Source organism: Scomber scombrus, chromosome 7 (assembly GCF_963691925.1).
Source record: "Scomber scombrus chromosome 7, fScoSco1.1, whole genome shotgun sequence".
Lineage (NCBI taxonomy): Eukaryota > Metazoa > Chordata > Actinopteri > Scombriformes > Scombridae > Scomber > Scomber scombrus.
In genome coordinates, this window is record NC_084976.1 from 761,391 (window position 1) to 778,393 (window position 17,003).

At 39.1% G+C, this 17,003-nt stretch overlaps 1 protein-coding gene across 1 annotated transcript; it reads right to left on the reverse strand.

The window, feature by feature from the left end:
* Positions 1 to 5,222: 5,222 nt before the first annotated feature.
* Positions 5,223 to 14,198, reverse strand: lyplal1 (lysophospholipase like 1). The gene is made up of 5 exons (XM_062422942.1): positions 14,093 to 14,198; positions 12,773 to 12,872; positions 11,970 to 12,139; positions 6,769 to 6,884; positions 5,223 to 5,522 (listed from the first exon to the last, which is right to left on the reverse strand). Exons 1-5 carry the CDS (start codon positions 14,175 to 14,177, stop codon positions 5,283 to 5,285), a joined length of 711 nt encoding a protein of 236 aa, XP_062278926.1. The 5' UTR covers positions 14,178 to 14,198; the 3' UTR covers positions 5,223 to 5,282.
* Between the last annotated feature and the right edge of the window lie 2,805 nt (positions 14,199 to 17,003).

Consider the following 17,003-nt stretch of genomic DNA (forward strand, 5'->3'; position numbering starts at 1 on the left):
ACATACAGCAGTGCTTCACATCCAGACCATTTCCTCAGCCACTGCGTCATCAATAACCTTCCTCCAAAGCTCCAGAGGTGAGCAATAACCCTGACAGATGATGTTTAACTTGCTGTCAAACTCTTAAAGACACCTCAATCATTGTCACCATTTGCATTATTTTTGGCATCAAAGTAGTACAGCTTGCTCATAATCTCCCTATGCCATGACCTCTGCCTGCCACTCCGGGGAAACATTCCGGCCACCGCAAGCACAATGAGACAGAGAGGCATGAGGGGGATGAGAGGGGGATGAGAGGGGGATGAGAGGGGGATGAGAGGGGGATGAGAAGAGGAAAGCTCACTTACCACTTCCTTCCAGTAACCATTAATGAAGCAAGTGTGTTATGGAGCAGATCTAAACACAGCAGACCTCGATCTGTACACATGGTCAACACATTACCAGAAATAATGATACTGATGGTGAAAAAGGAAACAAAGAAGTAGTTTTCTGGTAGTTCAAGTACTAGACGGGAATGTTTATGAGATTCCTGTTTCATTTTTAAATTTACTTTTTTATATTACATTTAGTTTACAACTTGTTGTGCAGCATAGGAAATGAATGGTTATACTGTACCTTTATATTGCTCCTGTACAGACAGCCAGTCTCTGAGAGGAGCCCTGCAAGAAGAGGATGACCCAGATATCCATACATGTACATATCTACTCACTGTTGTTCACCTATTTCAGTCAAACAACTCACGTGGAATAAATGATATGTGAATGTAGAGTATATGAGTATATATAATAGTATATATGTATATTGCTGATTTAGGTTCAATCCCCACAAGGAAACACAGCACAGCAGGAAGCAACAGTACTAACGTCTTAGGAGAAGGTAGAATCTCCAGGTGGAGGTGGAGCTTTTGAAATGCTACATGAACAGCAGCAGCTAGCTGTAAATATCAGTGGCAGCACAGCTTGGTGAATGGTGTGGCAGCGGGCATGCAGCCACAGTATGAGCGGGCATAGGTCAGTGGGAGAAGTACGCCATGTGAGTGAAGTCAAATAATTGAATGATTTTGTAGGGCAAATATAAATTATTATAGTGCACAACTCCAACATTACATTATTCATCCAGCAACATAACTTATATTAGAGTATGTATAATGATAGGGAAATAATCCTCTTTGTGGGCCACACAGGAGAGGTCTTTTAAGGTTAAGTGACTGAGATGCAAGCAAAAGGAAACACCACCAAGTCTTTAGTTACATACACATGTCTTACTAATACTACAGCTACAAGCACCAAACATTTTACAAACACACACAAACAAGAAAAAGGGGAAACAAGTAGGCTACACAAGACTATCAAGTGAAGGATTCAAATACATGATGCATGATGCATGTATTGTGTAGTTTGTATAAACTGATGAGATGACTGTTACCTGAGAAGCAGCAAGCCAAACCAACAATACAATAGTTTAGTTCTGAATAGCCAATTAAAGTTACAAATGATGAAAGTACCAGGGTTTAAACAAGTTGATGAAGGTTTGCAGGAATACTTGCCAGCTCCCTGGGGTGGCTTCATGTGGAGTATGATGTTTTGAGGTGAGAAGCTAAGTCTGGAGCCTGGATCTTGTAATGATGAGTGAGCCGGCCGGTCCAGATTTAAAAAGTTCCCATTGGTAGAGAGCTCCTGGTTAATGCTCTCTTAGACTTGAACCTCAACTTATGACTTTAGATCATGACGTTTTGTCTCCTGTTGTACTGCATCATATCTTCAGACTAACAAAATGCAAGTTTTCAACCAGCATGGCAGAAAGCAAGAAGAAACACCATCCAGCAAACAGCAACAACAAGCACAACATTGAGTGTCAGATAAGAGACTGTTTTAAAGTTTCAGTCTGCCTGCCCTGAAGGTGCATCCTGACCAATCCCAGGGGTTGCAGAGTTCTGAGAGGCAGAGTCAGTCCCCTCCTGTCCATGGACAGGCGGGTTCAACTCCTGAATATGGTTATTATTTTAATCAAAGGTTTTAAAATTGCATTATTACTAATTTTTTGTTGTGAGAGAGAGAAAGAGAGAGAGAGAGAGAGAGAGAGAGAGAGAGAGAGAGAGAGAGAGAGAGAGAGAGAGAGAGAGAGAGGGGAGAGAGAGATAGAGATAGAGAGAGACAGGGAAGAGAGAGAGAGACAGAGAGAGAGGATAGAGAGAGAGAGACACACACAGAGTGAGAGAGAGAGAGAGAGAGAGAGAGAGAGAGAGAGTGTATATGTTTGTGTGGTGTGAAGTGTTCTGGTAAATGTGAGTGTCTGTATGTCACTGGGGCATGACATGTTGTGCAGCATGTCTTATGCTGGTTTGCAGTTAACAGTTGTTTGGTAAATCATTTAAATCCTATAAGTCAGATTAAAGTTAGAGCTCTGAAAAACAATCCCGTCTCAATGTCCACTTACTAGCTCTTCAACCACTGATAGCTGTTCTGGGTGAAAGCTGTCATCTTATTCTCAGCCTTGGAAATATTATTAAAACTTAACTCAAGGTCCACATAGTAGCTTTATTCAGAGCTGTTGGCAGGATCTATTAGTTGTCCTCCTGAATGAAATATGAGATCCAAAAACAGCTTCAAAAAGAGCATGTCTGAAAACTTGTCTTAGGGTGAGGGAGATCAGCCTATCAGGAAATGTCACGTTAAAGGATATGGAGTGGTTTGACAGTGAAAAGTTGGTACAGTCCACTACACACACATTTTCCAGTGTGTAGTTTTCTGCCCTGTGCCGGTAGATAACCACACTAAATATAGAAAAAAACACATTTTATAATGATGGAAGAATGGTATGAATTATTATGTGGTTGAAATACCTGTGTTAAAGTAGTGAGATGCCTTCTCCAGGGGTTTTTAAATTGAGCGTTTACAGATGTGGAAAAATTAGAGTTGAAGTGTAAAAATAGATTTGGAACTGTGCATGAAGAGGGGGTGAAGAGCAGCTGAGGTTGGGAATAATACACACTATTTCACAGGCAGTTTGCTGAACAGTTAACGTTCACCTTACTTCATTAGTGACTGTTACTCTGAGTCAATCCTCACTGAGTTGTTCTTATGAAGGCAGTGGCTGCTTAATGAGCAGATGCCTTAATCAATCATTCCCTAATGACACACAGAGAAAGCTGAAGGGATGAAAGGTGGCCTCTGCTGTCACTGTGTAAATCTGGCCCCTAGTCCTCAGCCTGTCCTTGCATGCATCCAAAGGCAACAAGTGTAAGAACACATACACCCACACACACAAACACAGTCCATATAGCACAAAAATGGTCATATCTCAGTTAAAATGACATCATCTAGAAAAGTATTAAAATTCTAAGCAGAGGGTAATTAGTAATTTATTTATTATTAATTACTGTATTATATTTCAAATGGAAACAGAAACAAAACAAACAGAAGTTGTTTCAATAAAAGATTAAAAATATTCACATACTTGGTGAAAAAACAAAGTTTAGCTCATGAGTTTCCAGAGACCAGCTCAAAGGGAAATCCCTCTGAGGTTGTCTTTATGAGTTTGGAAAAGACAGGCACAGTTTTGAGTGGGTTTTAAATGTTTCTGTGTTGGATTTCTGATGAATATTAATTTTCTTTGGACTTTAAGGTGTTTCTCACTTTGACTTTTGGATGGTAATAACTTTTCTACATGTGTTAAGTTTTGAATTTTAAACACAACATTCACACATCAGAGTCACTATGTCTGAATACTTCATGACACATTGTAAACTGTATATTGTAAAATCATTCACAAAAACAGTTCAGTATCATACATTTCAACATGCCAAACATTAATACTTCTTCTCCATTAACATAACTATTATTTCATAATAAAATATTCAACCTGACATTTTTCACACATTGCATTTTACATTCTTATTACTTCAGTAATTTCATTCCTTCAATACAACTACTTATCTATTAAATCTATGGGGTCTATGGGGTTATTAGATCAGTAAAATACCATTGCATAGTTACTATATGCATTGCATGCATTGCTTTTGATTGTTTTATTCTGTATGGTTTTAGTGTTTTTGATTGACCCTGCACCTGTAAAGTGTCTACAAATAAAATGTATTATTAGTATTTTCATTATTATATACACATTCATTAACATAAAAAACATTTGATGTTCTAACCTATCAATAGAGGGCAGTATTGTCACATGTAAAATATCAAAAAATCAAAAATAATATCTCCTCAATAGATTGTAGTATCGTTATAAAAGTTATTTTTTTAAACAAATAAGATGTGATTTACATAATGATAAGACATTCGATTGATGAATGTCCTTAAGGATGTGAGCGTTTTAAGAGTCTCGTGTGGTGAGATAAGGAGGCCAAAAAAGAGGGAGTTTTCTGTCCATGTTTTTGTGGAGTTATTGTTCCTTTCTCCTGGTTCAAGCGACCCCAAAGGTCATTTATGCTTTTAGTTCAGGCCATAATTCAGTTATTGGTCAGAAATGGTCTCTCAGGAGCTCTGTTAAATCTCCATTTTGTCACAGTGTTTGTCTCTGGTCAGTGTCATGTTGCCCACGCCCCACTTGATAAAGAGGTCAGTTCAGGGTCCACTTCCAATGAAGGAGAACTGCTTATACACTCAATGCAACTGAACACTCTTGATTTGCTTGTGTTTTCACTTTAATTTCTACCAATTCTATTCATTTCCATCTAACATACTGTCTGTTATTCAGGTCGCATTATACAGGAGAGATGTTTAATGGTGAATGAACAGGCTACATTAGTTATAGCTGTTTACTTTGCTTGTGATTAAAAAGCATTTCAGTATTTATTCATTATTTGAAATAGAGCAGGAGCAGGTTGATATAAATATAAAGGAAATGGGACATATTTATGCTCTGTGTAAGGCAACAATTAGTTCAGTGGTTAGGTATTTAATGGGAACTGATTTTCTCTCTTCCATCTAGTGTCACTGCTCCATGCAATTAGTCTTTTCTTTTATTTGTGCAGGTTTTGTGCCTCTACCCCGGTTACTTCATGATTTCAGGGGGTATTTTATTGAAATAACTGCTCCATTTAAACCCAAGTAAATATTCATTAATGATGCATTTATTAGTGGAAACTGTACACTCAATCTGTGTTGAGTTGTATGTATGTTTTTGCAGAATGTTTTTTTTTCATTTGTAAATTGGGTGAATCAACTCTTTAACATGGGTTATTGAAGGAATGACAGCAAACAGAAAACTAAGAAAGAAGCTGTATTTACTGATAAAATGAAAGACAGTTAACTGTGAGTCAGAGTGAGTCAGGTGGAGGTAGTTGGGGGAAGCTTGCTGAGGATCCAGCTTTTCAGCAGCTCCATCTCAGGCTGGGAGAGCTGGTGGTAGAGGCCTGAGAAGGAGTGGAAGGTGGTGGTCATCCCAGTCTTCCTCAGCAGCACTGACGTGTCCTCTCCCCACTGATGAAGCACCAGGTCATCATTGGTCCCATGGCACTGGAACAGCTCAGGGAGGGAGTGTCCTGATCGTAAGTGCTCTTCCGGGGCCTTCAATGCACACAGTCACCAAACCTTTACCCACACACTTCATCAATGGCACACAATCAGCCTTAAAGACGCAGCATATGCTTTAATATCTTTAAGAAACCAATGTATTAACCATTACACATTGTTATAATCATTGTTACCATGACGACTGGTCACCCCGAAGACCTTTACTCATAAAGTTGATATGCTGGCAAACAGCTGCTTACTCATACATGCAGCAAATACAGAGCAACATTAGCTTAAGCAGCTAGATGGCTACAACTAAACTAATTATCATTGATTGATTGATTGATTGATTGATTGATTGATCAGAACAGTTGCTGATTTATTTTCTGTTGATTGACTAAGAGATTAATCAACTGTGAATCAAGATGAATTACCTAATTTAACCCTTACATATTCTTCCTCTCTCTCCTCTCTACCCCAACCTGTCGAGGCAGATGTTCTCCCACTTTGAGCCTGGTTCTGCCTGAGGTTTCTTCCTGTTAAAAGGGAGTTTTTCCTTGCTGCTGTGTGCTTGCTCATGTGGGAATGTTGGGTCTCTTTAAATTAAACAGTACGGTTTACACCTGCTCTATGTGTAAAGTGCCTTGAGATGACTTTTGTCGTGATTTGGCCCTATATAAATAAAGATTGATTGATTGATTGATTGATTGATTGCATACTGTTCAGGGTCTAATTTGACCCATTTTTACATTTAAGAACTGTAAAAACTCCCTGTACACATTTCTTTTAGCTGGACTTTTCCTAATGTGACCCACAATTTACAAAAATGGGAATAAACTGCATTACAATAGATACATAAATAAATAAACAATCAGCATGCTGCATTCATCATATTCTATAAAATATTCTCCTGGACCATAAAATAGTGATTGTGAATGTCTTTTTTCCATATGAACAAACATGTATTAATGAGTGATGGGGGATTTATGAATGTGAATTGGTGTAGAGACTAATTATGAGTCAGTCAAATGAACAGTATGTAAAGTTCCAAGTCACTGAAACTTGATTTTCATACAGTAGTGAAATGAGTGTAAACCAAAAGCTTCCTGGAAGGTGGAAAATCATTTCAAACATGAAAAACTAAAGCATTAAAAAAACCTGTCAGCAGTAAAGTCAAATATGGTTTCTTTGTGGTGAATTTGCTACAACACATAAAAACACGGTATGATCCTTTAAATGTATTCCTTAATGTCAGTTTCCATTGATTTAAAATACAGTAAATTGGTGGCTGCTGTTGTACCTTAAAAGCGGCGGAGTCTTTGTTGAGGAAGCTGGACAGTGCAAACACTCCAGCTACGTCAGGGTGATACCGACAGCCCAGGTGGAGAGCCATGGCTCCGCCCATGGAGAATCCCCCTTTTTATTAGGAACAAAAAGAGCAAAGATCAACTGCTGCATCAGCCAGAAAGTTCAAATGAGATTATGGGAAAATGTCTTTCTATGTATTAGAACAATAAATATATAAAGTCACAATGTAAATACACTCATTTCCATAGAAGTAACAGGAGCTTACTCAGAGCACTTCATGCAGTCAGAGGTGGAAAATACTTCACTAAAAAAACATTAAAATGAATAGGACTCTTCAGTTCCACATCATCAGCTTTTTTGGTTTTTTTTTTTTGCCTTGGAATAAGCAGCAGTTCATGAGTCTGTCCTTAATCTCACACATCTGGGTACATCTGGGCACACTGTGTACATATGGGAAAGTATGCAAGTACCCATCATCCTGTCAGAGAGCTGAGGGAAGAGGGAGAGAGTGAAAAAAGAGGGGGATGAAGAGAAGGAGGAAAGGTGGAATTCATATGCCTGGCCCTGGCTTGACCAATCCACATGTCTAACTGAAACTGTGCTGTTAGTACTGTCCAGTGTGTGTGTGTGTGTGTGCAATACAGTACTTGTATAAAGCTAATCATGTGAAGGAGATAATATCTGATTCCTAAATGATGAATCTGGGTTGTAGCAGCAGCAGATTCAACAGACACAGAGGAGTATAACTATTTGCTGCTGCACTTTCATAAGGCTGATGGATTTACAAGAGAGATTAAATGAGGAGTGGACAAAGCTGAAGCAGCAGACACTGAAATATCCGCACTTTTAGTCTCTGGTATGGGTCAAGCTAAAAAAACACTGGATCCTACATTTCCCATAATGCAACTCAAAACCTTCTTCTTGTTTAACCCTCCCTGTCTTCTAAGCTACCATGTCGTTCAAACTCCATGCTCCTGTTCTGTAATACACTACTTTTCCATCAACATGTGTGCTCTCTAAGGCCAAACCTGAGATAACCCCAGTGACATCACTATGACATCATCAGGGTTGTTGACACAACTCCTCCGCAGCCTGTTGTCTGACTGAGGACGTCAGACAACAGGCTGAGTAGAACTCCCTGTGATAAGTGAACTCATATTGATGTGTAAGATTGATGGATTTCACTTTTAAATTCAACTGAAGAACTGACCAGGCCTGTGCTGTTATCTCATTTGGGAACAGTTTATTTAAGGCCCTGTATTTAGCATTTATAAGTAGTATATAATCATTGTTATAGAGTGTTTATATATATACATACATACATATATATAAATAAAAATGTGCATTATATAAATGTATGTAACACACTATAATGGAGTTATATGCTGCTTTCAGTGGTTATTAATGTTTTAGTCAGAAACTATAACCCATATCTGCTGCTGTTAACAGATAATGAATGACAATGTAGTGAAATACATTTGTAATATATATCTCTAGAAGATATAATTGTTGACAAATACAATGTCCTTATATCTGCTTAGAACTATTATTGTACTTACTGAAATAAGATCAATCTCAAACAGCATCAAAACATATTGTGGCTATGGAAAAGTCACTGATGGTTTATTGTGTTGCCATCTTTCACTGCCTGTCTAGTAGTTCAAGTTGAGTCAGTAGTTGAAAACAAATAATTGATATACTTGAAACCATTGTGTTTCCATTATTTCTGTTTCTTTCCCTGCTTCTCCAACTCCAACTCTGCTTTATAGAGCAAGTATTACATTTACTCTTCTGGATTTTTTAAAGAATAGCTCCACAATTTTTGTCAGCTGTGTCTAAAAACAAGTTTCAGGTGCCCATCAGTTACATTGTAAGAGCATTATTAATTAATGGATCTTCTAATCATTCATTCAATGATTACAGCAACAAAAAACTCCGTCAGTGTTCCTGACTGCTGTTTTAGGACAGATTTCAAAATCTGTGAACCAGTCCTTTAAATTTACCAGCATGTTAGCGTACATTAGCATTTAGCTCATAGCATTGCTGCATATAAACTGCAAAAATGTCCCAATCATTTCTTCCACAAGTCTTTAATGACCAACATGTATAGGTTATTATATTTTTATGTGAAAAAATGATATCAGCTCATCAATTGTTTTTTTGTAAAATTCTAGTTCTACTGTATAATACAAAAGGACCAACAATAACAACTAGCAATGTGAAATAAGGACAAACGGTAAAATGATGAGAAAAGGTGTAAATGTGCTTGTTATCAACATGTGTCACACTGAGCTGAGCTGGTGTTGAGTGTGTGTGTGTGTGTGTATGAGATTCCTGCTCTACACACTGAAACATAGCTGTCTGCGGCCGGCCTCCTCAAAAACCTTTTCCATGGAAAGTTCTGGCACTTGTCAGTCCGTCAGCCCGGGAAGTGGACTCTGGGTAAACGGCGCTGCGTTTCTGCAGCCTTGCCGAGTGACTCCACTGAGTATTTATAGTTAATGACAAAATGTTATGATTTAGTAAGATAATATTTCAGCAGTTTCCCAGGAGCATGTGTTTTTTCACTCACTTTCTCTGGAGTGGAGTTTAGGGGCTTTTCTGGCCCTCGACACTGAGTCTTTCACACAATCTTCTCACCCCCCCCCCCCCGCACCAAACTGTTCCTATACAGTTATACATTCAAGGCTCAGAGGTTAACCCTTTTCCCACTGCTCTCAGCGGTTTCTCCTTTCATGTGCAGCCATCACTCACTGACATTAAAACACTCGATGGCCTCCCATATGTTTCCTGTGGGAACTCTTACCTTGCTTCAGCCATAATGTTTATAGTACTCGATCCGAGTGGTTTCATTTCATTGTTATTTATATGTGAACTTGATAAGCAGAATATTTGAGGCGAAAAGCTTTTCAGGACCTGAGAATCCCCCCTGAAAAGCCTTTTTTATTCTCCCCTGGCAACATATGAAAGAACACGGTAACCTGATGAGTTGCATTCTTCATTTTATATCATGACAGAGGGAGTGAGGAATAGCCAGGCTGAGATGGACTGAGGTGTGTGTGTGTGTGTGTGTGTGTGTGTGTGTGTGTATGTGTATGTGTATGAAGGTCAGGATGAGAGGAGAATACAGGGGGAAAAGGATACAGTGAGAGAGACAGGGAGTGAGAAAACAGAGAGAGTGAGGGAGTAGAAGACTGACAGATGGCATCCTCACTGTCCTACTCACAAGAAGGAAGCCACTGACATGTGGTGGGGTGGGGGGGGGGGGCTCCATTCCAAAGACTGTATGGTTAGTCACTGATGTCCACGTGATACAATGGACATGAATCAGTGTTGGATTTAGATTTGTATCTGCTCCTTCAGTATAAAGTCAAGGTAAAAGACTGCACATAAACATTTCGTGGTAAAAGTCAAGTAGAATTCCCAAGGTGCATTTCAGCAAGAAACAGCCAATCACAGAGCTTAACATTCAGTCACATGCATTGCTACCAGCTGGCATAAGCTACAGATTACAATGTTGAGGAAACTGATTTTACAATTAACAATGAACCAGTTTACTTTTCATTTCTGGCTCACTTTTGAGTGAATTTAGTAACTATGGCAACACGTTCTGTTTACAACTTCAGGGACTAAGTGTTTGGAATTCATTACGCTCTGATTCACGCCATCAAATCATGTCACAAATCTGTGACATCATCACAATGTAAAGTGTATGGGCTGAGACGGGAGGGCCACCAGGGGAAACACTACTGCACATATTCAGTGGGCTGCATATGGATGTATATATATTTCATACACAATTAACGCCTGTTGTTTCTTCTCCATAGCAATGGCAGCTGAGACTTATGGGTATTGTAGTATTCTTAGCTGTCCACCAAAATCACAGACAAAACTTAATTTCTCAGAAATTGAAATAATATGGTCAGAATATAAGCATGTAGGATCGTTACTATGGCAACATATTCTGAGGAGAGTTCTGAATTTCTGTTTTCAGTAATATTGATGATATCCTTTACAGAAAAACTTGAAATTGGACTATAGAATGGGGAAAAATACTTGGCCCCACCCACTACACAATTCTATTGTGAGTGTTTCTGAATTTCCAGAAACTCCATCAGAGTGAGACATCTTTCCAGTCTATCACTATCAATTTCAGGGGTCACGTTCTCTGGTTCAACTTTCATATCATATGCTTTGCTGCTATGTAACTACAAGTATCAGAGCAGAAAACCTGATCAGGACATCCCAACATATTCTCTCTGTATCTGAGAGAGAGATGAGAAGTTGGATATCAGTGTTAGGTACAGTGCTGCAGTCAGGACATGGCACACTGCAGCTCTCAGTGCAGGTACATTTATGAGGATATTACCATAGTGACGTCTTGAGCTCCACATTCTTCTTCTCTATATACTGTAGCTAGATTGTAAAAAAAAAAAGAGTTGCCTCTATATTCTAAATGAAGATACTCCTAATTTAAATATTACAGAATCATATACATAAGAACCCACATGAAGGATATGAAAAATCTATCCATTACACAAAAATATAAGAGAATACCATGTCATACAGGAAAAAGATGACAGTGGTAGGAGCATAGTCCCTTTCTCTTAAACCTAAGTAAGTTAACATTGAAAGGAATGTATCAAAAACATTGCAAGTTAACAGTCAAAGGCAAATATCACTCTGTAGGTAACATGTCAGTAATAAGCTGGTTCCAGAAAACCTACACCTAACTATTAGATTGTATCATTCTGTCGGAACTCACCGAGGAGCTTCCGTCCGGGTGAACAAAAAGAGACCATTTCATACTAAACAGATTGCAACTTTGAATGATTCGACTCCATTTGGCTCCTCAGACTCCTCAAACTGCATATTAGTTTCAACTGAACATTGGAAGTTGTTTTTCATAGAACAAAGTCTGTGGATTTTGGCCCCCATCTCTTACAGTGTGTTCACCTTCCACTGAAATACCTTCAGGCTCAGTATGAAGAGTGGAATGGGGAAGCCCCAAAATTCCATTTCATAGATACATTTTTGTATACGCCTCTGAGTTCAAGATGAGTCATCAACTAGGTGAAATGTGTTACAGGATGAGAAAAGACATGCATTTTGATATAAAAACACTCAGAAATGACAAATAATTGTGATTAAATGTTAGACTTTAAGATGTAGCAGAAAAAAGCAGAATCATACCAATGATGATCCTGTGTTTGGGAATCCCAGCATTGACCTCATCCTGAATGATGGACCCTAAGGTGCTGCACATGGCATCTATGGACTCTAGGTGCTCTGGACAGTCCCGTGAGATCTTGTGACGGTCGAACCAGACAGTAGACAGAGCCCCTCGCATGGGTGTGTATGGCCTGATGGCATTACGACAGGGGTCAGAGGTCATCTGCATGGCTACAGTTCAACAGTCATTCATTCTGCTGCTCTACAGGCAGACTTGTTCAGTGAATACATTAAGTGTAGTGTTAGGTGGTATGTTTCCCCTCTACACCAATGGAAAATACCATAACAACGAACATCTGTTTTCTTGCTACTTAGACTTCCTCCAGTAAAAATCTGAGGAAAATTGGACATCACTGCTGTTTGCTTTCCCAATCACTCAAAGCAGAGAGCATCATAATGAAGTCTGTATGTACAGTGACACCGTTTTATGAATAAATCTTAATGTTCTGAGTAAATGAAGAAGTAACCTCATTTGACTGGTAAACTTCAAAATACTGTCACATTATTATCACAAAAGAGATGTGGTTATAAAAGTAAAACATATGGATATTAGTTACAATCAAATGTTTATTTGATTTATTATACATTTGTCTACTTCCAGCCATTCCTCACTTTAATTAAAAACAAACTCCTGTCTCATTAGAATTCTACCTGGTTAGCTACTTGAGAATCACTGTCCTGTCTTGTAAATCTTTGGATAAAAGTGTCTTCCAAATGACTAAATGTAAAATGTGAAATATGATGTGACCAAGCTGTAGACCTACCTAGCTGGAGCTGTAGGGTAAATGACTTTGATGTGGGTGAAAGCCAGATCTGGAACTATCACATCACGGACCCAGGCTCTCAATCCCTGCCCAGTGTCACCTACACACACAGACATAAGACACAGTCAACAGGTCAATCATACAGACTGCATGATGACACAGTATGTGAATCGTGGAAGATGACACATGATATATATTATTACAATTATTTTGTTAAGTCACATGTATTAACATTTCTGTACAGGTTGTAATATATTCTGCTCACACAAATAACAGCCTGTGTGAAAGTGTACATCTTATCATGTATTAAGGAAATGTGGACAATACTTTTATTGTGAAGGTCCTAAAAAGGATGTATGGTATTGGGCTGTATTGTGTTGTTGTTGTTGAACATGGCAGTCGCCAGGTTACCATAAAAAAAGTCATCTTCTTTTCATGTAACAATTCTTTTATACTCTACTTGGTGGCATGTACCATAACAAGCATGTTTGACACTGTTGTGCTTTTATTAAATGTACTAACATGCCAGCTTAACACCAACATCTCTATTAGAGCAGAGAGTGACTGCAGCTTTATCTGAAACATCCAACATGAATACTGGGCTTCAGAAGAAAAGCTGACACAACTTGTGGCACATTTGATGGTGTATTATTAACCAATTAGTTAGTATAGAACAGGAAGAAGGTTTTAAGACAGAATACTGTGTTATGGGGAAAAAAAAGAACAGTAGAAAAGTAAATGACAGCAGAATAATGTGAGGAATAACATCAATTATTTTCCACTTTCAATTTCTTCTCAGTAGCCTACTCAAAATGTCTGTTGTGAAAAGGGTCTGCTCTCTCATTAAATAAATGTCCATTTAAAGGATATGGACTATGACATTGAGAATGTTATTAGTCTTTAGAGTGACTAATGGGGCTGGAGATAGAACATATATATCAGGCTGTGGATACACACACAATAGGCCTACTTGTAAGTAGGATGAATTCATTGTTGGTTTAGCCATGCTTGAGATTTGCTACATAAAAAAGTGAGGGTTTCATTAATGACCACACACATCAACTCATAAAGTAAGTAAAGTAAACACATAAAGTGAAGAGAACATAAACTCAGCATCAACATCTGGCCTTTAAATGAGTGTCAGTACTCAGAGGAACCGTCGCGTCTTTGTGATGTGTACTTTCTACTGTGACAGTGAGTGAAGCAGCAGTGGACTGAAGGCGTGTGTGTACAGTTCTACTGCAGCGTTCTACTAAATAAATACAATCACCATGAAATCAACAGAAACTTCCCAAAAATGTATTAGATGTTAAAGAGCACCTGAGCCGTGCAGGAAAATAACGGAGGCGGAATGTTTCCCCGTCGGAGAAACAACACACTTCTGCAGCTTCCTCACAGCAGCCATGACAGCTTGAAGGGAATCACGCGAGAGGGTCGGACTGCGCGAGAATGACCGCAATTGGCTGAAAGCAGAGAGAGCTATGAGTCCAACACTTCTATTGGTCCATTTCCACACAGCTCATAATAATATAGATCTGTTCTCTTCATATAGTCACTTCTTATTAGGACACATAAACATCAGCATACACACACTGTAGAACATTAAACAGCACAATCCAAGTCATAATACACATGTAACAGAGTTAATTATGTAGTAATAGAATATATGTCTCGAGTTAAATATTATTGTATATATTATTATATAATTACACAAAATGGTTTTGTACCTGACTTGTTGCTCCTCCGGTCAAGGGGGATGTGTGAGTGTCTGTGTTTGTACCCTAACGTTCATTTCCGTGTGTAAGTTTTGCTTCCTCTGCCTCTCCCCTTTGGTCACTGCAACCCATGGGAGAGGTACGCATCTCTTCTGTTTGTTTGTTTGTTAGCTTAAGTTTTTGTATAGTATGCTAACATGTTTTTTGTGTCATTTGATGTGTGTAGGGGATCATATGTGTAACTGATTGAGGATTTTGTTGTGTGTTTCTGTGATCAGTCATCAGAATAAACGGAGGTCGCATTCAAAATCATCCTGCCTGGGTCTCTGCTGCTGCATCTACACAACGCACACACACATACAGTTACACACATACAAAAACAACAAAGTAAAACAGGCTATATAAAAGTAAAAGTAAATGGTAAATGGACTGTACTTATATAGCACTTTTCTAATCATTACGACCACGCTTTTACACTACATGTCATTCACCCATTCACACACATTGATACAGTGATGGCAGGACAGCTGACTCCGGACTATCATCCATTCTCATCCTTCTTGATCTGAGTGTGGCCTTCGACACCATTTCCCACCCCATCCTCCTCGACCGTCCCGCCCCCCTCCCTATGTGTCTGTTTACAGGAAATCAAATCCTGGTTATCCTCCAACTTTCTCAAACTCAACAGTGATAAATCTGAGGTCCTCCTCATTGGTTCTAAATCCTCTCTCACTAACACTCCCAGTTTCACCATCCCCATTGACAACTCCTCTGTTTCCCCCTCCACTCAGGTTAACAGCCTGGGTGTCGTCATTGACAGCTCTTTGTCATTCCAGACTCACATTAATAATGTTACCCGGTCGGCCTACTTTCATCTTTGCAATATTAACCACCTCCGTCCGTCCGTCACTTCCAACAGCGCTGCCATCCTGGTCCACACTCTAGTTACATCCCGCCTAGACTATTGTTACTCCCTTCTCTTCGGTCTCCCCCACAAGTCCCTCCGTAAGCTCCAACTGGTCCAGAACTCAGCTGTTCATATTGTCTCCAGAACTCCATCCTGGCTCTTCACTGGCTTCCTGTCAAATTTCGCATAGACTTTAAAATCCTGCTTCACACTTTCAAGGCCTTCCACAACCCCCGCCCCCCCATACCTCTCTGACCTCCTCCACATCAATACTCCCTCCCGGGCACTCAGATCAGCCTCTTCCATCAGCCTCACTGTGCCCTCTGCCCGTCTGTCCACCATGGGGTCCAGAGCCTTCAGCCGCTCTGCCCCCCGCCTCTGGAACTCCCTCCCCCCCGACATCAGGAACATGAACTCATTATCCATCTTCGAATCCCATCTAAAAACCAACCTTTTCCAAACTTTCCTACTCACTATAATTTGTTATCCACCACTGCAGATTTCTGATTTTATTTCTGATTTTACTGAATTTATATTGTTGTGTACTTTTGCTCTTTTAATCGTTGTTTATGTGTTTTGTAAGGTGACCTTGAGTTCAAAACACATTATAAAAAATACAATGTTTAAACATTATTTATTAGGAGAAGAAAAAAAATCACTTGCCCTGTTCTTGAGCAGAGAAAGGATTTATTGATAGAAGTTAAAAGAAAAAAAGAAAACACAAGTAAATAAATAAGTACAAATTGGAATAAAAACAGATAAGGTTTAAAGTAATAATACAAAATAAAACAAAATATGAGCAATAAAAACCAGCAAGTAGGTATTAAATTTAAGAGAACGCGACAGTAAACAATAAAGTTTTTAGCCCTGATTTAAAAGAGCTGACAGTTTGAGCAGACCTCAGATCTACAGGAAGTTTGTTCCTCAGATGAGGAGCATAGTAACTAAATGCTGCCTCACTTTGTCTGATTCTCGTTCTGGGGACACACAACAGCCCGGTTCCAGATGACCTGAGGGGCCTGGATGCTTCGTAGGGAACTAGTAGATCTAGCATGTATTTTGGTCCAAGACCGTTCAGTGTTTTGTAGACCAGAAATAAGATTTTAAAATGTATCCTTTGACTCACAGGAAGCCAGTGTAGTGATCTGAGGACCGGTGTAATATGGTCCAGTTTCCTGGTGTTTGTAAGGACTCTGACAGCAGCATTCTGAATCAGCTGCAGCTGCCTGATTGATTTTTTATTAAGACCTGTAAAAACACAATTACAATAATCCAACCTACTGAAAATAAATGCATGAATAAGTTTTTCCATGTCTTGTTTGGACAGAAAACCCTTAATTCTAGCTATATTTTTCAGGTGGTAGTAGGCAGATTGGGTAATAAGCTTTAGATGGTTGTTAAAGTTCAGGTCCGAGTCAATAATTACACCAAGATTTCTGGCTTGATTTGTAGCTGTCAATGACATGGAGCAGGTGAGCGCTGATCTTTGACCTTTCACATTTGGGGCCAAAAATAATCACCTCTGTCTTTTCTGCATTTAGCTGGAGAAAGTTCTGGCACATCCACTCATTGATTTGACAAAAGCAGTCACTCAGTGCAAGTAAGGGAC

Excerpts from the sequence above, each read along its gene's own strand:
- lyplal1 (XM_062422942.1), bottom strand. The coding sequence starts at position 14,177 with ATGGCTGCTGTGAGGAAGCTGCAGAAGTGTGTTGTTTCTCCGACGGGG. Across the intron at positions 12,140-12,772 it reads TACCCTACAGCTCCAGCTAG|GCCATACACACCCATGCGAG; the intron begins GTAGGTCTACAG and ends TAATGCCATCAG. Across the intron at positions 5,523-6,768 it reads AAGACTCCGCCGCTTTTAAG|GCCCCGGAAGAGCACTTACG; the intron begins GTACAACAGCAG and ends TGTGCATTGAAG.